The following is a 22,772-nucleotide window of genomic DNA, read 5'->3' as shown; positions in this document are numbered from 1 at the left end:
GTGCTATCCAGGACATCCCATAACCTGAGCATCCATAACTACTTTACATTGTGCTGGACTTGGTCATTATGACCCATCAACATTTCGATTGGCGTCTATGTGAATCATGCAGTGCTTTAAGTGTTCTTTTTTTTTAAAATATTAGGAATGTGTTACCAATTCTTTGATAGATTATTAGTCTAAGACCATTTCCCTAAGACAATATAGACGACCGCCTGTATGCCAAAAATGTTAACCATTGGTCTTTTTCAAACCATTCATACTATTTTTTCAATAAACTTTTTCCAAGGGCTGTAGTTTTTTTTGTTTCGCAGATGCATCTCTGTATTCTTGGTATCCTGGTGTTTTACGTTTGTAGCATTCTCAGCAAAATGACTTTTATTTTATTTATTGCACATTATTTGCTGTTTGGTTAACCATCCAATGATTTTAGGGGAGTTTTTAAGTATTATAATTACCAACACAGGCTGAGATAATACAAGTTCTTATTAATAAATAATTTTGTCAGGGTATCGAAATCGGATTAACAAAATACTGGTGTCTACTTTTAAAACACTAAATGCTCTATCTGTAGGATTATTGCACACACAATCCAAAGTATATGCCAACCCAACCCAAATATAAGACAACACAGTTCGTCGGGTCAATGAATAGCGCATTTCTCTTGTTTTAATCGGAACATTCATTGCAATAAATTGCATTAACGGGCAAAATATTGGTCATAATTTGAACAAGGCATGCTTCAAGACATAGTTTCAAGAAATATTTTTGCTTGTTTCAAGCGAATCCATCGTCTACCATGGGTTCTGTTTGGTTAAGGCCAGGCGAGACTCGAGGTCTCCAATAAAAATACATTTCAAATTAATTATGGCCCAGAGCAAGGGGCCAGACAGTTTGGTCTTGTGTGCTGCAGTCTTCGCTTTTTGCCCTCAGTATTTTCACTCTGGCTTTCTTTTTGCCCGAGAGAAGAGGCATACCCGAACTTCAACTTTTAAGTCTTTTGAACAATCTTAAATTACTATCCATATGTGGTTAGAATAATATGCCTAAAACGTAACATATATTGATATAGAATTTGCCACATACTGCTAAATATGATGCACACTTTAGGAATATAAATCAATTTTACTTGTCTTTTTAATCTATATTTCTGCAACAATAATGAAAAATAAAAGTCATAACTGGCGAATATTGTTGACATATAATTAATTATTAATTAATTACAACAACACCAAATACATCCCCGTCAGAATTGAGTCATTGCCTATCTCTACTGGACAGTCTAAAAACGCGAGATTTAGTTTTGTGTTTTAGAGATAAAGTGACCGTAGACTTATTATTGTTTACTTGCAAGTAAAGTAATGTTAATCCGGATGAGCGCGAGAGCAACCGTTTAAAAACGGAACCTAACCTCAGTAGTATCCACCCACTTCTTTTATTTTCCAATGGAGAGGAGCTACTGGCTTCCCACAGCTCGTGGTAGGAAGAAAAATGTCTGGCTGTTAAATTGCAGCGTCAAGCCAGATGTTCTGTGGTTCGCTGTATAAACCGACTTGCATCTGTTTATTGGCCTTCGAAAATGTTTGTTATCACTGTATTCATTATGCTTTCGCGGGTCCTAGAAATGCATCACCCGCCATGATCCGCGCGAAATGGCGTGAATAATTGAATTAAGGATAGTCCATAGTCATTAGCTAGTTCATAGTCCATCATGAATGGGAAATAATCGTTCAGATTAAAATGGTATAGGCTAATGAAACGTAGTCTACTATGAACATTAAATAACATATCAAAGATTTAAGGCATTCTTGAAAGCCTGTCAGTCAACCAGTAAAGTGAAGGGCTGAAGCGCTGCCATGTCCTGTCAGGTTAAATTATCCCCCCAAAATATTAAAAAGACTTTGCAATGATAATTCTTAAGTAACATTGAAGTACTCTTAAGACCTTCATGGGGCTACATACAGTATACGTTGTCAATTAGACCACAGTCCAGCAGCGACTACAATTTTTGAAGTTTGCATAGAGCCACCTCATTACATATACAGCTGGGGCATGTGTAAAGAAGTGCTACTGTCAAGGCAGATTTAGAGTTTCGTGGTCTTGTCAGGTTGTACCTCAAGTAACATCTTGTGACATCAAAGTGGAGACATAATATTGTTTTAATTTGTATTTTTTGATAGTGTCTGGAAAATAACACAATGTTCCAGTAATGCCACAAATGATATGCTTTTCATGGCAAGTTACAATAGTTTAAATGTATAGGTGTATGGGTGTTACCTGTCTAATTATTACAGTGATATAATGTACATTTTGGGAATTTTAAGAAATGTCACAGCAAACCAGTCCTTCATCCATCCTTAAACGACTCAACTGTTTAGACCAGAAAGAAAGAGAGCTTTGGTATATCAGTCGTATACCATTTCTTATAATAATATATATTTCTTACAGTAAAAACTTTCAGGGTCTGTGATATATAGGCAGTATACCACAGCTAAGGGCTGTATTTAGGTAGTCCCTGTTGCGCTGTGCCTAAGAACAGCTCTTTGCCCTGGTATTTTTTTTTGTTGCATGAAAATAAGTCAGAAAGGGATGTTTCTTGAAACTGTCCAAATACAGAATATAAAATGATTATATCTTGTTGTATGGTGAGTTGAATCCTGTCCAATTTGAATCAATGTAGCTGGTTGGTAGTCATTGAAAATTGTTAAAATAAGAATACATCTGTAATTACACTATAGCTAGATATCTTTATTTAGAAAGTTACTATGTGTGAAGGCCAAAATCTCACCATCATGAAACAGTTTCCTTAAGCTGGGTTATTTGTCTCTCTGGTGAAAATAATAGATTTGTAATTAGAATTTACTTACTGTACTCACATTTAAAAAGTAATAATGGTTTACAGCCATTTGGTTTACAGCCATGTTGGAAATTGCCTCCAGAGTGTTAATGAGGAGTTCCTGAGATGGCACTTCATAACCACTTCTTTAGACATCCTAATTCTACACTTTTGCATAGATGCTGCGACCTATGTTCAAAATTATCTCGATATTATCTACTGAAAGTACATTTTGAGCTTGGTTGTGGTTTTTGTCAGATTATACCAGAATTAACATTTGGTTCACAATTTTGTTTGTATTCTCCAGGATGTAAAGCATAGATACAGGGAAAGGGACTATAATGTCCCATAAGCTATTACATACTATTTTCCAAAAAGCAAAGCCATAGAGTTGCCCTCTATTTAAAGTGGATGTAACTTTGATGTAATCTACAAAAATAAGTCATACATCAAATGCATGATAGCCTACATCTTAAATTATGAATAATCATCAAAGTCATAAATAATAAGAATAGCAATAATAATAATATTACAATTTATTATTATAATAAATAATAGTCTATACCTTGACATTATTAGGGCAAGATTTCCTTTTCCAAACTGACCGAAATACAATAGCCTACATAGCTTCAATTAAACTAACAGCTTCAAAATCAAAACAGTGGAATGTTTAATAAGAAAAAAGTAACGGCCACTAAACAAGGTGTCTCCTTTAATTATATGCGGCCGATCTGGCCTCAGGCAGGAGAAGCCTTGACCCTTGAGCAGGATCCAGATGTGGTTGTCTCAAGGGGACCTCTCCAGCAACAGCCCCCATGTCGAAAGCAGACAGACCAGACCGCCCGTCGCAAGGGCGCAGACTCCGTTTGTCCACTCCTGGCCACTCTTGTAGTCAGGGCCCTAATGTTCTGGTCATGTTAACAACTAGTTCTATGGCTAGCAAATTGTAGGGGTTCGGGACTCGATATTATTGTTCATGACTTCATTAGGAGAGAAATATATTAGTAATACAGGTCGAGTAGCACTTTTACATTAATAGCATTTACATTAATGACAAACATTGACACATAAATTAATTCCAAACATATTCACATGGGGGATGGGGGGGTCTTTTCATTCCAAGTTTGATATTTCGAAATATAGGCTACAATCCATAAACACTCCCTCCTGTGTTGGATAGCAGATGCACACGTGTAGGGCATATCTTGATATTAACGGTCTGAGGCGCTCGGTGCTCGGATTTTATCATGGTGTTTCAGGAAATCTTCACTGAGGTAGATCTTCAAAGAGTAGATCTCAACAATCCGATTGGCCACAGATAGTGGCTTATATTCGTATTCATCTTAGGATTACAATTCATTTCATCAGCGCTCTCTAAGGAAACATCTGTGTGCTTTGAAAGTGAAGCTATTTTATATACAGCATCTGCCATGCATTCGCAGTAGAAAAGTGGATAACCCATACGATATTTAGAGCAAGGGATGCTTTAGGCTACAATAAAATGTGAATTTTGATTGCAGGCATTTTCGTCAGAAGGTTATACCAGCTTGAATCCTAACTTAAATGGCAACATAGGGCCATATAAAACATTAACAGAATTATTCAAACCAACTCGCTTGCCAGTCTGTCTCGTTTGGATAAAAATGTACATATAGTTCTAAGACATAGGTCTAAGCATAACAATTATTGCACATTTCCGAGTAAAAACATTAAGAGCGGAGGCAACACGCAATTGTTTTCCCTGCTTATCTCTTTGGGACAAGTATCCTGCTTTTCGGAGCTGCAACGAAGGCAGGGCTTCAGTGACACAAACAGCTTCCTTCTCAAAAGCGGTGACTTCACTTCCCAAATTGAGAGAAAAAAACCATCCGGTTAACTGTTTCTCTATCCGCGACATATCGGGGGTTGGAATTAATTCAGGAGCGTGTCATGATTGGAATATTGTTGGGGTCCGCAGAAAATTGCGCAAAATGGACGGAACTATTAAGGTATGGGTGGAGAACAGGGTGTACGACTTTGTAAGAGCTTTGATTTTCGAAGTTGCGTATTCCTTTAGCATTGGTTGCTATGTTGGTCAGCATTACCATGTTGGTCAATGAACTGCTTTTTACTTTACTCCGAAAGCGGTAAAGCGATTTCCTTTCCTTTTCCGTTTTTCTGAAGTTCCTTTTCTTTGCTAGGAAACGACAGAAAATGAAAAGAAACTTAGGTTGTATGCTGAACGTTTCGTCCGGATATGCTTTCACTGTATGAAGGAGCACATATATCCTCATGAATTAACAACATACTTATTTTATTCACTAAAAAGTGTATACTTATTTACCAAAATAGTATGTATAGGTTACAGTTGAAATAGCTGTTTTTAATGGTTTGAGCAAAATTGGCTAGACAATATAGGCTGTAGGCTACCAATACATGTGCATGCTTTCCATTGTAAGTATGTGTCAAAGATGTAGCTGCGCAATTATGGCACGGTGCCTGCGAATCCTCTCACAGTTCATGGTTTAAAACGGTTATGATGATGTTTGGATGGTGTAGGTTTTCTATACAAGCAAGTAAACATACCGTCCGTGCGTAAACCTTTGATGCACTCATTCTAGGTTGTGATGTGAGTGCTGAACACTTGGCATGTTTAGTAGTAGCCTTGTCAGTGTCCAAAATGTAAGTAAGAAAGAATCAGAAAACAGCTTGTCTCCTTCACGTAATTTTCTTACAACTTTATATCCAAAATGTGTACATAGATTATACTAGATGATTATTGTAACGATACTTCTGTTTAATACAACTAACCTTCAGAATAGGGAGACTGCATATTATGGTTATGAGGTGCGGGTATTAACGCGCGATCCTGTCAGCACGACTCCGGAATTAAAATTCCAGATGAATGGTTATACAGATGTTACATTGTTAGGTCGCTTCATTTCTCACCGCTATATTGTGTTTTAGTTTGAGAAGACATGTCGATGGTCTTAGTTATTCTGCTCCTAACTAACTGTACAATGATAATAGGTAATTATTGTTCAGCTAGTGTGTTTTTGTGGATTTTGTATGAAGCAGGGGTTGTGGGTTTAAGTGGGGGCTGGGTGTGGTGTAACTCTTGGAACAGCCTAACCTTTGACGGTACAGTCAAATGTTAGTTGATTAATTTGATTGAATCATTCTCCAATTACTTCTTTGGGATTATATATATCCAGTCATGCAAAAGAGAAACATGTTGGCCTTAGACTATTGCTTATATTCTGCTAAATTAAAATGTAATTATAATAATTTAACAACAATAATGGCTATCACTATAAATGTATCAGAACTATATTTCTGTTGTGTTTTTGATTGACTGCTAACAGTAGACTTAATCATCAATGGGGGTGGGGAGGGGTTTGCACATGAGAGCTTCCTGCTATACACAATCTGGTTTCCTGACAGGTTTCCCTTTCCTCCTTAAACAAAGGAAAGGAATGCCCCCTGAATCGCACGGATCTGATAGGTGGCCAAAATAAATGTGTGCAGTCTGGAAGTGGCAGGGATCTGTTAAAAAGATGTCAGTGTGGTCCATTTGCTGCCAGGCCGTTGATAGGTTCTGATGAGTTTAATTAATTCACCCATGGCATCATATGGCTTACTATATTATTGATAATTACATTACATTATTGATAGAAAATCAAACCTGCTGTGTCATTCTTTTTCAAACCTTTTTATATCCTTCATGGGAAAAAAATGCTTGGCAAAAGATGCTCAGAAGAGACCGAATGGAGATCAAATGTAGCTGTCCCAGCCTTACCCCCATGTGTATGTTCTACATTGACCCTGAAAACCCCTGTATAACACAGACTTAGCCTGGTGTGTTACACTGTCTGTTTGGAAAAGCGTATACTCATATTATTTTTAAAACCTTTGGGAATCTTGATAGGCGCAAGCCACTTGCCAGTCATGAATTACATGGCTTGGGCTGATATGTCAGTGTATATATGAAGGCAACAGCCATAATAGCTGAGCCACCCTTATCAGGAGACATTGAGACATTCCCTCACTGCTCTCTATTTATCATCCTCAGCCCAGGCTAGCTGCTGTGTGGACCATTCAGATAGGGCACATAGTTGTTCAGTGTTCAGCTATACTGGTTTGACTGATGAAATCATTCATATCAGGTGCTGTTTCAGTATAATCTGCAGTGCCCTCCCAATGAATATCCGCACCTGGGGCAGTGTTGAATCTTGGGCACTTCCCAGATGCACACCGGTGTTAGTAAATATGTATCAAGTCAATAGTTTAACAGTGTTAGTGAATTAATTGCACAATTACAGTTTAGTAATTTAGCAGACACTCTTGTCCAGATGGACTCACTGTTTGCTTTACATTTTAGTATCTATATTAGTTTACATTAGTGATTGTATACCTTTTAATATGCATACGTTTGTAGGAAAGTACCTTAAGAGAATGTACTACATTATGTGTCATCTTCTGATTAACAGTGGATTCTAGAAATCACTGTCGTCTCAGGAAATGATTAAACAAGCTTCAAACAACCGACTGGCCATGGCATGTGTCATTGCACCTCCACTCCACAGGGAAAACTACTGCACCTATCCACCTTAGTGTTATTGTAGGGCTAATTTTAAAATAGCTCTGTACTAGCCTTTTGTTAGACTTGTACAGTCCTGATCCATTCGGTGAAACAGAATGTGAACTCACAAGATCATGCTAGCTTTTTATAGCCAGATTTGTTATTTAATGAACAGTCTGAATTCATTTGGATGGTACATACCATCAAAATGAATTACATACCATCAAAACAACTTGTAGTTTAACAGGAGATCAACTTAGTGGTAATGATACATGTGTATTCACTTAGATGTTATCTATGGAAATGTTTTTAATCCCTCAGGATTCCAAATATCTCTGTCTAAATTCTGACATCAGATTCAGATGTGCATCAGATGTGAGCGGCATTGTTGAAATGACTTAACTGTAATTACTTTTGTCCAAAGTTAGCTTTTTTCCTATTGCTTGTGTTTTGTCCCACTAAAATGTGTCATTGACTGAGTTGAGGAAAATCTCACGAGTTTCTTTATTCACAATTAACCAAGGGGTTTACAATGGATATAGCTAGTAGACTGCAACAGTCTATATGGCTGTATATCTCACAGAAACCTCTTTTCTGATTATTCTACAGGCTATGGATTATTGAAATAGTAGATAATGTATACCCATCAGTCCATGTCTTACCATTGCTAAAAATGATATGTCTGATATTTATTCCATGCATCAGTTACACGGCTTGAGATGGAACACAGACACAGACAGAGGAGTGTTCCAGTGGAGCCGTTTGTTTTCTTTAATAAACGTACATTGCTCCAGCTGAGCTACTGCTCTAGGGTCAATGTAGAAATGACCCCCTCGCTGCTTCTGTTAAATCTTAAGTTGCTGTTCCTTCGCTGTGCAAGAAGATACAAAACGAGAGCTTGCATGTAGTAGTAGACTGAGTATAGTGTATTGTAGGCATGTTTGAAGTCTTGGTAACATCAACAGGAAGCTGCAGTTGCTACATAGGCCGAATCGCTGTATACACAAACCACTTAAGATACCAGATTGTGATATGACACACAACAGTACATAATAACTGTAAATAGAATGTGGCTACAACAAGTGAGACATTGAAGTTATGACATCATAGGTTATCTTTGCCTGATGACTCAAAACCTACTCCTTCTACTGCTCTATAATTCGCATCACTTCAGTCTTTATCCACGTGTCTGGCTGTAGCCCGACCTAAGACCCTGTTCTGGCCTGAGAATGGACACGATGTGTTTCCATCCAAGAAGTCATAAAGGGAGTCAAATGCAGAATAATTGAATTGAAGAAGCGTTTGTAGATATGTTTGGCCAGACCGATGAGTTTAGGGATTTCAAGGGCTGGGAATTTTTCACAGAAAATCTCTTCATCTCTGCAAGAGGCTCTGCTGTAACATGTGACACCCTTGGCCTGCAGGAGGCACTGTCAGTGGTGAGTGAAGACCAGTCCCTGTTCGAGCCTCCCTACGCTGCTGCCGCCCCTCTACCCAAGACAGACATGACTGCATCCGGCACACAGGACTACGTCCAGCCCCACAAAATCAACCCGTTACTGCCGCAGCAAGAGTGGATTAACCAGCCAGTTCGAGTCAGCGTCAAGAGAGAGTATGACCACATCAATGGATCCAGGTACATGCGGTAGTTGGAATTTAGATTTTGTCTCTCAGTGTTTGGATTCAAAATCGTATAATTGATCATAACAAACTCCTGTGCACAGTATATCATTTGTTTTTGATATGGCACTTCCAGAATGCAGGGTTTTTCATCTGCCGCTTACCTGCAACTAAACCTTTGTAATTACACACTGCTCGGTTAGCCCTGTTGAGCTATTTATCTGTGGTTGGGTCAATTGATTTACCTTCACCGCACTTTGTAACATGCTTATGGCCAACATAATTAGTTTTCTCTCCTGGACACTGACACTGTGTTGCCTGTTTATCCTGCAGAGAGTCCCCAGTGGACTGCAGTGTGGGGGTTAAATGCAATAAACTGGTGGGGGGCAACGACACATCTCAGTTGAGTTACGGAAGCTACATGGATGAGAAGAATGCTCCGCCCCCCAACATGACCACCAATGAGAGGAGAGTAATTGTCCCTGCAGGTAACAATGACTTCTATATAACAAATCAACTAGTATTCATTTATAATGAACATCAATCCCATGATAGCATGTGTATTGCATTATTCTCATGTCATTTATTGGTGAAAAGTTTCTGCTACCTCCACAAGTGATAATGGATACCTCTAATGTATAATACTGAAGGATGGCCTATATACGTTGTCTCAATTGGCATGCATTTGCCATCGTATTGGCCTGCATTGTTTCATTACTTCTGGGTTTATTTGGCAGGTAAGCGGCTTTGATGCTTTTGTTAGTGTAACTTGAGGTTACTCATGGGACCATGCCCAAACCCAGGAGGCGTCTGACGCTAGGTTGCACTAATCAGGATGCGTCACTACCCTGCAATGGAGTTGTAGTAAAAAAGAAAGTAAGAAAGCAAGGTCCCCCACGGCCACTCCTCTGGGACCATGGCCGTGAGGCCGACACTGATACAAAGCTGCCTTACCATTCCCAGCAGTTTGCATTCAGGTTTTCCCCCCGCAACCACTGTGTTTGTCAGTAATCACCTTCTAGGACCCTAAACACCTTACCCATGTCCGTTCCCTAAACACCTTACCCGTGTCCGTTCCCTAAACACCTTACCCGTGTCCATTCTCTAAACACCTTACCCGTGTCCGTTCCCTAAACACTTTACCCATGTCCGTTCCCTAAACACCTTACCCATGTCCGTTCCCTAAACACCATACCCGTGTCCGTTCCCTAAACAACTTACCCGTGTCCGTTCCCTAAACACCTTACCCGTGTCCGTTCCCTAAACACTTTACCCATGTCCATTCCCTAAACACCTTACCCGTGTCCGTTCCCTAAACACCTTACCTGTGTCCGTTCCCTAAACACCTTACCCGTGTCCGTTCCCTAAACACTTTACCCATGTCCGTTCCCTAAACACCTTACCCGTGTCCGTTCCCTAAACACCTTACCCGTGTCCGTTCCCTAAACACCTTACCCGTGTCCGTTCCCTAAACACCTTACCCGTGTCCGTTCCCTAAACACCTTACCCGTGTCCGTTCTCTAAACACCTTACCCGTGTCCGTTCCCTAAACACCTTACCCGTGTCCGTTCCCTAAACACCTTACCCGTGTCCGTTCCCTAAACACCTTACCCGTGTCCGTTCCCTAAACACCTTACCCGTGTCCGTTCCCTAAACACCTTACCCGTGTCCGTTCCCTAAACACCTTACCCGTGTCCGTTCCCTAAACACCTTACCCGTGTCCGTTCCCTAAACACCTTACCCGTGTCCGTTCCCTAAACACCTTACCTGTGTCCGTTCCCTAAACACCTTACCCATGTCCGTTCCCTAAACACCTTACCTGTGTCCGTTCCCTAAACACCTTACCCGTGTCCGTCCCTGTGTCTTTCTCTATAAAACTGGTGGAGGATGCAGACGTAGCCCGAGTGGCTGTGTGGGGTTATTGAGTTTTCCCGTTCATGTATTCATGTTTTTGGGTGACGTAGTCGAAGCTCGTAGCCCGGCAGGCGGAGGTCTTCATCTTCTTGACACGCATCAGCCAGGAGCTGGAGAATCATGGGCATGAAGCCCCATTGGACTGCAGTGCACCACCAGGCCACACCACCAATGGAGGTGCCAACTGGCCCAGCAGCGCCTGTAGAAATGCACATAGACCCAGCCGTGTCTGTTGAAGGGACCAGCATCCTGGTGTCTTCGTCTGAAGTTAGACCAAGTTCCCTGACCTGGCCAAGTAGCCCAACACCTGCCTGAGTCCAGAAGCCTGTGGAATGTGGTCCGATGCTTTGGGGGGAATCTGGCATTACCTGGCTCAGAGCTGCAAAATGGGACCCTTGAATGCAGCTCAGCTTCATCCCCTTTATGAGGCACACTTGCCTCCAATCAAGCCATGTAAGGGGATAGATAAAAGGGCCCTGGAAGAGCAGCTCTGGGTAGTGAACAAGAAGTGTGTGAAGCCCTGCGATGAAAGATTCACTGGACAAAATAAGGAGAAAGGTCCTGGTATCCCAAAGCAGAGCGCTGGGCTCCTCAATGACATAAAGGTGCTTCACCATCCCCAGTGGTTTGCATTTTTTATTTTTTTTATTTTTATTACTGATTAGTTTTTGTATGAAATCCCTCCAGGGCATTTAACATCTAATCTGTGTCCCAGGTGCAGAATTCAGCTTTCTAACCTGTTCGGGTGACAGCTCCCCACCCCCGGTTTTGCAATTTCCCATGCCAAATATATAGGCCTATAGTATTGACTTTTAATACCATTCTGAAATTAATTTAAACAAGTTTAATCTACCATAGCTAATAGTATATAGCAAAAACAACTAAATTCATAATAGATTTTTATTGTACTTATTGTGGGCCACTCTGATTGGCTTCCATGGAGGCCGCGCACCCATCACACCCATTAAACCTATGTCTCTGCTGTGTCCATTCCCTGTGTCTCTCACCATCACAGTACAGACATGTGATTTGTAAATAACTGCAAAAATTACTGTGACCTAAACTTTAATTGCAATGTCAATCACTGAAGAGTTGATTGGCCCTTTGCTATACACACCCCTTTTACTTTGTTTTATACCAGACCCATTACTATGGTCTCAGGATCATGTCCGCCAGTGGCTGGAGTGGGCCATCAAGGAGTATGGTCTGCTGGAGATGGACACAACCATGTTCCAGAACACAGATGGCAAGGAGCTGTGCAAGATGAATAAGGATGACTTCCTACGACTCACAACCATGTACAACGCTGAAGTCCTGCTCTCTCATCTCAATTACCTCAGGGAAAGTAAGTTCTGGCAGCCATTTGAGAATTGATCCATGTCACTAATTATTCATTGATGCTTAGTGGAGGCTCAGTAACCTTTTCATTTCCAATTTAGAAATAAGTTGTTTTTGCCTGCAAGTTGACAACAAAACATTCTCTGTCTTTTCCATTAGCCAGTTTGTATTGCAGTCCCACATTGAAACATACTTCAAGCCTTCTTCTGCCATCTGTGTGAGATCTGTGTTTTTTTTTTTTATAAAGCATTAAGATTTAAATAGTACAGCAATTTCACAAGCTATGTTTCAGTGCATCACCCCTGGGCCATTCCACGCCATCACAGCCCACAATAAATTTTTTGGCATCTGGCAATTCTCATATAGAAACCATACTGATGGAGACAACATTGGTGTCAATACAGTCCTAATTGTATGCTCTTAAATATTAAGAATATTCTGAATTAATTAATTCAACATTAACCCTTATGCTACTACTATATTTATAGCATATTTTTATAGATATATTTAAAAGCTTTTATAAAAGATTTTTATTAATATCAAAATATCATAATCTTTTTATCTGGTGGTAAAATCATGGGCTGTCCCAAACCACATTTAGCCCTGAACTCTTCATTACACTGAATGAAATGCATGACACTTTCCGATATGTTTTACTTGCTACACCACCAGTTTTCTTGCTGTCAACTTAAAAGTTCACTTGGGCAGGTCTCACCAGGCTTTGTTGTGGAAGTCAGTCACAATGAAGCTTCTGTTGTTTTTTGTTGAGTGTGTCCCAGGAAAGTGTAAAAGCTGAACAAGACATTAAAGGCTTCCAAGCTGGGTGTGTGTTAGCCCATTTTCGTTTTCTTTATCATATACAGTATCTCACAAAAGTGAGTACACCCCTTACATTTTTGCAGATATTTGATTATATCTATAATAAAATATATATTTATATATATTTGATATAATTTCTTCAGACAACACTGAAGAAATTACACTTTGCTACAATGTACAGCTTGTATAACAGTGTAAATTTGCTGTCCCCTCAAAATAACACAGTCATTAATGTCTAAACCGCTGGCAACAAAAGTGAGTACACCCCTAAGTGAAAACGTCCAAATTGGGCCCAATTAACCATTTTCATGTGACTCGTTGGTGTTACAAGGTCTCAGGTGTGAATGGGGAGCAGGTGTGTTCAATTTGGTGTTATCGCTCTCACACTCCTTCATACTGGTCACTGGAAGTTTAACATGGAACCTCATGGCAAAGAACTCTCAGCGGTTTAACAGGACAAGTTCCACTCAGAACAGGTCGACTAAAGAAGTTGAGTGCACGTGCTCAGCATCATATCCAGAGGTTGTCTTTGGGAAATAGACGTATGAGTGCTGCCAGCATTGCTGCAGAGGTTGAAGGGGTGGAGGGTCAGCCTGTCAGTGCTCAGACCATACGCCGCACACTGCATCAAATTGGTCTGCAATGCTGTCGTCCCAGAAGGAAGCCTCTTCTAAAGATGATGCACAAGAAAGCCCGCAAACAGTTTGCTGAAGACAAGCAGACTAAGGACATTAATTACTGGAACCATGTCCTGTGGTCTGATGAGACCAAGATAAACGTATTTGGTTCAGATGGTTTCAAGCGTGTGTGGTGGCATCCAGGTGAGGAGTGCAAAGTCAAGTGTGTCTTGTTTACAGTCAAGCATGGTGGTGGTAGTGTCATGGTCTGGGGCTGCATGAGTGCTGCCGGCACTGGGGACCTACAGTTCATTGAGGGAACCATGAATGCCAACATGTACTGTGACATACTGAAGCAGAGCATGATCCCCTCCCTTCGGAGACTGGGATGCAGGCCAGTATTCCAACATGATAACGACCCCAAACACACCTCCAAGTCGACCACTGCCTTGCTAAAGAAGCTGAGGTGATGGACTGGCCAAGCATGTCTCCAGACCTAAACCCTATTGAGCATCTGTGGGGCATCCTCAAACGGAAGGTGGAGGAGCGCAAGGTCTCTAACATCCACCAGCACCGTGATGTCGTCATGAAGGAGTGGAAGAGGATTCCAGTGGCAACCTGTGAAGCTCTGGTGAATTCCATGCACAAGAGGGTTAAGGCAGTGCTGGAAAATAATGGTGGCCACACAAAATGTTGACACTTTGGGCCCAATTTGGACATTTTCACTTAGGGGTGTACTCACTTTTGTCACCAGCGTTTTAGACATTAATGGCTGTGTGTTGTGTTATTTTGAGGGGACAGCAAATTAACACCGTTATACAAGCTGTACACTCCCTACTTTACATTGTAGCAAAGTGTAATTTCTTCAGTGTTATCACATGAAAAGATATAATCAAATATTTACAAAAATGTGAAGGATGTACTCACTTTTGTGAGATACTGTTTCAACAATTGCTTGTCATTGACTTTGCACAAGATTCACCTGGGCAGTTACACATCAGTTTGTTGGCCTATGACAGAAGCAGTAGAGCATCCAGTTTTCAGTTTGCCTTTCCTGTTCTGGCTTCCTGTCCTGGCTTTGGCCAAACTGTGTTTCCTTATTTTACATTATTCTAGTTTTTTCCTGATAATCTGCATGCTTTATTGAATGAAAGTTCGGAAGGATAGGGGAGACAAGCAGTACATGTGTAACAGAGGCAGTAGCTTGGACCCTGGACCACCCCATGCCAGTTTTAATGTTGTTTATGATTTCAAGGACAAGTTCAGAAATACCTGAAAGCCAGAGGCTATTTAGCTGTCTAGTACCAAAGGGGAACCAGGGGATATACCAACCCCTTCCACCCCATCAAACAATCATGTTTCTCGGCAGAGAATCTGCAAGGGGGTGTATTGGTGGACTCATTCCAGTGGCATGATGGACTCTATTCAAAGTGTTGTCTGTGAGTGATATAAGTACTGAGCTGGGCATCACTTCACGTGTAGGTGCTTTGTTTGGCTACTGTGCCCCTTATTAATGGATTGTTTTGCAGAATAACCCCAAATTAGATGTTTTGGTACCTATAGGGAAATTCATATGCCTGATATTTGACTGTTTTGTTACTTTGTTACTTTAATTTTACATTTAAGTGGGTTTTTATATTTACCTTTTTTGTCATTTTTGGTGTATCACATTTTCAAAAGCCCATATTGATACAGAAATATGATTCATGAGTTATAAAGTTATGAACTATCAATCTCTATTTATAAAATCTGTCATAAAGGTACCAGAGAGCCCCATTTGGAAATGAGACATGTTTGAATACTATATTGTTACAAAACGTTTGACAAAAAATAAGCTGGATTGTTTTTGTATTGTTGTTTTTAATTTTCTGTTAATGAATGTGAGTGTTTAGATTTCATTTCTAAGGTAAACTAAGGGTCAGGACGCCAATCAAAAGGGAATAACATTACTCACTCTGTTCTGACACCCTAGTCAAAATAGTACAGTATACGGGCACTGATATAGCCTTAGTGGAAACCTGGACCCCATTTCTCCACAATGGACGCCATGCCGTCTTTTACACATTGCAGCCAATGTGGACTTTAGGGTTATTTCCTGGTAGATAACCATAATCTCTGGACTGTAACCGGCCCTCCTTCCACTTAAGAATGCTTCATTCCCCATAGGCCACAGTAAGATGAAGCCCAGGTGCAGTGCCTCAGAAATCATGTGAGCATGCTAGGCCTATGTGTTCAGCGTAGCATGGGAAGTTAAATTCTAATTTACAATGAAGGCAGCTAGGCTGATTCATTGGTAGGCCTTGTACATTATGGTCTCCCATGTTTTGGCAGTGGGACATGGCAGTAAGGAAAACTTTTCTCTCCATCAGCATGTGAATGCCGTCTATAAGCAAGACGTTAGGAGAAAAGGCAGCATCTGGCATCGCATTCAGGACTTCTGGAATGTGTGCCATTCTACGCTGTGCTGTGTTGTTCAGGGTTTACAGACAGACATTGCATTTAATGGATCTGGTGAATGGCCATCCGTAAAATTAATTCTCAGCAAACTGGTAAATTTGGACATGGACATGTTCCTATGTATGGAAGTTTGGCTGTGCTGTTTGCAGCACATGGGAAAAAATAGCAGCGACGGCTGCGAAACGTCATGACACGCAGCTGGGGTGGAGCCCTTAATGGTTTAGGGACTAATTTAAAACTTTCTAGTAAAAATTGTAATGGGTCATGCTGTAATGTAATGGAAAGGTTAGACTTTAAGGGTGTCAACAGTTTTCTCTGTGCTGTGCATGTTGTCTGGGCGCAGAAACTGAGGATGGCTGCCATAAGTATGACTGCTCCATTGTGTTGCAATGTAGCACGAACGAGAAGTGCTGTGTCTGACAGCCGCGAGGCCTTCTACCTCTCCACAGAACAGTTTTCATTAGGAACGGTTGCCGCAGGACTTAGCCTAGCTTATGCTTTGATGCGCTGTGGCTCTTCCCAGCACGATTCTTTAGATTTAGTTGTTGTGTGTTTTGGAAACAGAATAGAGGTTTTTGAATCCTCCACCCCGGCCATTGAAATTGCTTTGGACTCTTTCCCAAGTCAGGAGACAAATGTTCTCTTCGTCCCATGCCTGGCTGACCAGTGGCAATGAGAAATGAGTGGTGTTAGAGCGTACAGTGTATTGACACAGGGCGGTGAGCTTTGGGGTTGAGGTGGTAGGAGCTGTGTTAGTAAAGGCACAACGCTGAAAGAGAGAGGGTAGCTTCCAGGGTTTGTCCTGACCTCTAGGCCGCAGATTTGAAACTGAAGCCAATCTCTTCCCCCCCCGGCAGCACAAACAAACACAATCACAGACAGGGAGCTAACCTTGTCCAGAATGCAGTCCTTCTGAGGTCCCCTTACGAGGAGTGCAATAGTGGGATTGGGGTTTTTGGCTCAAACTCAGATCACACAGACACAAGTAAGGGAAGAGGAAGACACAGGCCTTGGAAGTATTTAGCAATTACCTCCCACCGATTCACCCCCTCCCCGTCTCCATTCTCCCAACCCGACGACAGTCCGTCCATGGCAAGCTGCAATAATTTCATACACATCTGTGTACATCATGTGTGTTGCTTTGGGGTCTGTTTATTGAAACTCTGATTAACATTCTTCAGTGTCATTAAGCTTGTTCACTGTAGACTTGAGCAGGGCAGGGACATTTTCCCTCCCGGCGGCTGTTTGCTAACAGTAACAGCACATGTCAGCCTGCTAAGACGTAGCCATTCACAAGGAGGAATATCATATAAATGCACATGCCAGCTATGCATTTTGCACATATCTGAATCTCTGTCTACAGCTGCAAATAGTAATGAAGGTGGTTGTCTGTGCATTATTTTGGCCCCATAGTTGGTCACTTACTGAGACTGTTATAAGTGACGGCTGCCCGCTCTCCAACGTGCTTTCAATTTGGGGCGCAATTTGAGAATTTGTTCAAATTAGTCTGTCAAGGAGGCACTGCAGACTGTTTGCTTTATCGCACCGACGTAGGTCGGGTTTGATGCCACATGTGCTGGAATAAACCGTGCACTGCAAAGTGAAAACTCCAACAAAGACAGGCTGTATCCTCCGACGCCGACAGGAGAAACGGGGAAGAGACGGAAATCACCGTCACTTTCCCTGGAATGAATGCGAAGGGCTTGAAGGGGTCGTGTTTGAGAGCCATAGGAGAATAGCGGCATGGAGGTCTTTCCCAGCTGTCCCCAGTCCCCTGCCCCCTGTCTGGTCGGCTCTGAGTGGCTGTGGCTGACTGTGGCTGGATGGGTTTCCAGGGGGTGGAGGAGAACGTGATAAGTCTGGGCCACTCTGCTCCTGATCCCACTGCTGCTGTTAGGCCACTCTACTCCAGACTGGGGACACTCAAGCCCTCAATAGCTTATGCAGACCATAACCATCTGGGCACTGAGGGCAGCAGACAGAAAACGCCTGGAGTTTTCTCTCTCACCAGCTCTTTCTCTCTTTTTCTTTTTTGGGTTTTTTATGGAATTCCCCTTGCGTTGGTTCTTTTTATTGGCAGATTAGCACTGCAGTGGAGGGTATCAGAGACCTGGCTGCCTGCTGCTGCTGTTAGCTGTTAGGAACTATTATGCAGCACCTTCGGCGGGTCTGGTCAGGGAACTGGGCTAAAGTCACTTTAATGACTGGAATCTCCTAGATCTACTTTAAGAGGCTGTGGTGTTTGCCCCTGAGTTGTTGATGGAGAGAATGGTATAGGTTTGGGGTATGGGGTGTAAATGGCAGGGTTGATGAATGAGGGAAGGTACATTTGTGTGGGAGTATGAGATCTGAGCCTGGAGGGTTTCAGAATGAGAGAAGGGTATACATGTTGGAGTGGATAATGTGGTCTAGCTGGATCAAGAACAGGCCTGGCCTCGACAAAGGTCAGTGACGTCTAACCATCTGACCTATTACAGCGTTTGACTGAGGACGGTGGGGGTGTTTTTAAAGAGTCCTCATTCATAGAAAAGAAAGAGAAAAGAGTGCTGTTGAAGGTGTTATGTAATAGAAGGACATACTCCGGGCAGATGTGTGCTGGAGGAGGCTAAACATCAGACTACTGGGATCTGTTTGTTTGTCGAGGAGAAAGAGCGCATCCAAATAAATAGGCAGTGATGAAAAGCCTTTCTCGTCCAACGTGTGAGTTGGTGTTTAACATTTTCATTCCCTCATTCTCTCGGACGGCATCTGAATAGCAGTCTCAGCGTTTTATGTTGGATCTGTTCATGGTTTTCTGTCTGGGGCGGCCCCCATTAGGGACGCGGTAGGGGATGGTTAACCCTATCCTCTTGCCTCTCTCTCTCTCTGTCTCACTCTACTCCTCTCCCTCCCCCACCCTCTGAGGATGGGTCGTGTGGTGCCTGCTCTGTGCGCTTACACTGTGAGTGTTGAATTATTTGTGTATGGGGATCTGTGTTTGATTGCTGTGCTGGGAACCTGCCTTACACAATGCCTCCCCTGTTCACAGGCCACAGGCCTCAGGCCCAAGAGCCTTGGGGGTCGCGTGGTCGGGGGGAGAAGCGGGGTGTGGTAGGGGGTTAGAAAATGTGTGTAGGCCCCCAACACCCTCCTATGCCACCCCCCAACCCCCAAAAAAGTTGTGTGGGCCTCCTCGGCCCCTACCACCCTCCAAAGTAAGTGCAGTTGCCTATTCTGGTATTCATCTCTCCATCTTCTCCTGCCCATTCAGAAGAGTTTCTAGAGGTCCTTCCTAACCAACTTCTCCATATAGTTGTAGTCTTTCTTAATTCTTACACTCCATGTGTAGTAGGGACTGCTGCTGTTTTCCCAGCACATTTTTGGTCTGTTTTCAACTGTGATTCATGCCTTGGGGAAGTTAAAATTAACAGTGTGTTTTGGTGCCGCCCAGGGTGCCTGTGTAAGCACAGGAATGCGGACAACAGTTCTGCCACATAAATATGAAATGGATAGCTGGCCATCTTGATATTATTCATAGTCTTAGTCTATGGACATACTATTTAATATCCAAAGGTATCTGGTGGCTTTGTTGACTCAGTGTATTAAGGATTACCTATACATATATTTCTTTGTCAATTCTTTATGTGGTAGAAATCAATACATTTTTTATCATATACCATGGGCAGCTTCGAGGTATACTTTTAAGACGCCTCTCAAACTAATGGAAATTCTGGTCTTCAATCATTTTTTTTATTTGAGGCTCCATTGTGGTGTTGCTCCATTGTGGTATAGAAAACCTCCGTTCAAATAACATTCTATAATGTCTATTACTTTCACATACATTTATTATAAGTAGTCAATAAGATAATAATTATTAGGGTTTCAGCAGTTCACTGTTTCTTTCCGGTTCATAATTATTATTATTATATTCTGGGGTATATGGATGTTTCACATGCAAACTGTTATACTTTGCGTCCTGGAAAGTTTTCTTTCTTCACACTTTTCTCTTTCTATCACTCCTGCACAGGTTTATGTTTGTTTTAGCTGTTTTTAGAAATATTTTACAGTGACCTAAAGACTTTTATGTAACTGTTTCTCTCTTCTGGCTTTTCCATTCTTGAGGCTTTCTAACACATTGTGGTGTACCCTCTGAAGTTCTGCTGCAATAGCTTTCTTCGTATGGTAGTCTTTCAAACATCTATGCCTAATTCCTGGAGAGTTTTCTTATCTGCTTTTCTACACCATAGAAAGTATTTTTCGGTCATCCACTATAGTGGTCTTCATTACACCATGATATATTTGCCTCATGATGGCTAGCTTAACTCTCATTGACACTTCTATAGTCCTCATGTTGTCAGACTGCAGCAACATATTCCAAATGCAAAGCCTAGACATTGGACTGCTCTCTTGTGCACAAACAATGGAATCAAACACACCTGCCTAATACCAAACAGCTGTCAAGTCAATTGTTATAATACTTTTAAAACCCTAGCATGGGTTTAATGACTGGGAAACATGGTGTAGATTCTGAATAGTTAATCCAATATGATCAAAACACAGCTAAAGTAAAGCTGACAGTATGCACTATGACACCATAGTCATTGTATATTGGCATATTCAAAGTGCTGGAATACAGAGCCTCCCCAAAACATGTTTTATAATTAAAAATAATTTAAAGTCATTAACTGAAATATACACTGAAAAAAATTATAAACGCAACACTTTTTGCACCCATTCATCATGAGCTGAACTCTAAGATCTAAGACTTTCTCTATGTACACAAAAGTACAATTTCTCTCAAGTATTGTTCACAAATCTGTCTAAATCTGTGTTTGTGAGTTCTTCTCCTTTGCCGAGATTATCCTTCCACCTCACAGGTGTGGCATAACCAGATGCTGAATTGACTGCATGATTATTGCACAGGTGTGCCTTAGGCTGGCCACAATAAAAGTCCACTCTAAAATGTGCAGGTTCACTGTATTGGGGGGGTCCGAAAACCAGTTAGTATCTGGTGTGACCGCCATTTGCCTCACGCAGTGCAACACTTCTCCTTCGCAGTGAGTGTGCTGGCCATGCAAGAACTGGGATGTTTTAAGCTTCCAGGAATTGTGTACAGATCCTTGCAACATGAGGCTGTGCATTATCATGCTGCAACATGAGATGATGGTCGTGGATGAATGGCACAACTTAGGGTTCCAGGATCTCGTCATGGTATCTCTGTGCATTCAAAATGCCATCAATAAAATGCACCTGTGTTCGTTGTCCATAACACACGCCTGTCCATACCATAACGCCACCGCCACCATGGGCCACTCAATCCACAACGCTGACATCAGCAAACCGCTCAACCACATGACGCCATACTGCCGTCTGCCAGTACAGTGAAAACCGGGATTCATCCGTGAAGAGAACACCTCTCCAAAGTGCCAGACGCCATCGAATGTGAGCATTTGCCCACTCAAGTCGGGCAGTCAGGTCGTGACCCTGATGAGGATGACGAGCATGCAGATGAGCTTCCCTGAGACGGTTTCTGACAGTTTGTGCAGGAATTCTTTAGTTATGCAAACCGATTGTTGCAGCAGCTGTCCGGGTGGCTGGTCTCAGACGATCTTGAAGGTGAAGATGCTGGATGTGGAGGTCCTGGGGTGGTGTGGTTACACGTGGTCTGCGGTTGTGATGTACTGCCAAATTCTCTGAGACGCCTTTGGAGACAGCTTATGGTAGAGAAATTAACATTCAATTCACGGGCAACAGCTCTGTTGGACATTCCTGCAGTCAGCATGCCAATTACACGCTCCCTCAAAACTTGCGACATCTGTAGCATTGTTCTGTGTGATGGAACTGCACATTTTAGAGTGGCCTTTTATTGTGGCCAGCCTAAGGCACACCTGTGCAATAATCATGCTGTCTAATAAGTATCTTGATATGCCACACCTGTGAGGTGGATGGATTATCTCGGCAAAGGAGAAGTGCTCTCTAACAAAGATTTAGACAGATTTGTGAACAATATTTTAGAGAAATCAGCCTTTTGTGTACATAGAGAAAGTCTTAGATCTTTGAGTTCAGCTCATGATAAATGGGGGCAACAACAATAGTGTTGCGTTTATAATTGTGTTCAGTGTAGAACATAACATACTGTATAAGCCAGTATTTTTGTTTTACTAATCTTGCCTTATGTACACAAAGTGTAGGCTTTGAGTTATGATGTTGTGTTCATCTGAATTGTTGCAGGTAGCTCATCATTATCTTACAATACTCCATCTCACGCGGACCCATCTCCTCGCCTGGCTGCCAAAGAAGGTAGGACAGCATAATCTTAATATGGGCAACTGTTTTCTATATCTGAGGTGTTTTATAGGAGACTGGGTTACCAGCACTGACAAGAGCCAGTAAGATGCTAGGAGAGAGAGAGAGAGAGAGATTAGTGGAAAGAAGAATGGAGACAAAAAAGCAATTTGTTATTTGGCATAACACTTGTATTTTTTGTCTTTTTTGTTGATGTTATTTCCCCTATCCAAGTGATCCTGCACATCTTTAATAATTTTTAGGTCAGGGCTCTGAGATTGATAAAATAAATATTGTGAGTTTTCCATCTGCTGTATTACATTCCAGGTAGGTCTAAGTTGTCTTT

General features: G+C 41.7%; 1 protein-coding gene across 5 annotated transcripts in view; it reads left to right on the top strand.

Moving 5' to 3' along the window:
* fli1 (Fli-1 proto-oncogene, ETS transcription factor) overlaps nucleotides 1–22,772 on the top strand; it is a 39,935-nt gene that overhangs the window by 3,125 nt on the left and 14,038 nt on the right. For 2 of the 5 annotated variants that reach the window (XM_010893301.3, XM_010893300.3), the window contains exons 3-6: nucleotides 8,822–9,033; nucleotides 9,351–9,505; nucleotides 12,073–12,276; nucleotides 22,373–22,441. In XM_010893301.3, the coding sequence (XP_010891603.1) occupies nucleotides 8,822–9,033; nucleotides 9,351–9,505; nucleotides 12,073–12,276; nucleotides 22,373–22,441 (640 nt within the window). The other 3 variants (XM_010893302.3, XM_010893303.3, XM_010893304.4) reach the window with 3 other exon arrangements.

Source organism: Esox lucius, chromosome 1 (assembly GCF_011004845.1).
Source record: "Esox lucius isolate fEsoLuc1 chromosome 1, fEsoLuc1.pri, whole genome shotgun sequence".
NCBI classification, from domain to species: Eukaryota; Metazoa; Chordata; class Actinopteri; order Esociformes; family Esocidae; genus Esox; species Esox lucius.
Note: the sequence above shows the minus strand (reverse complement) of the source record. Positions and strands in the feature narration are given on the sequence as shown.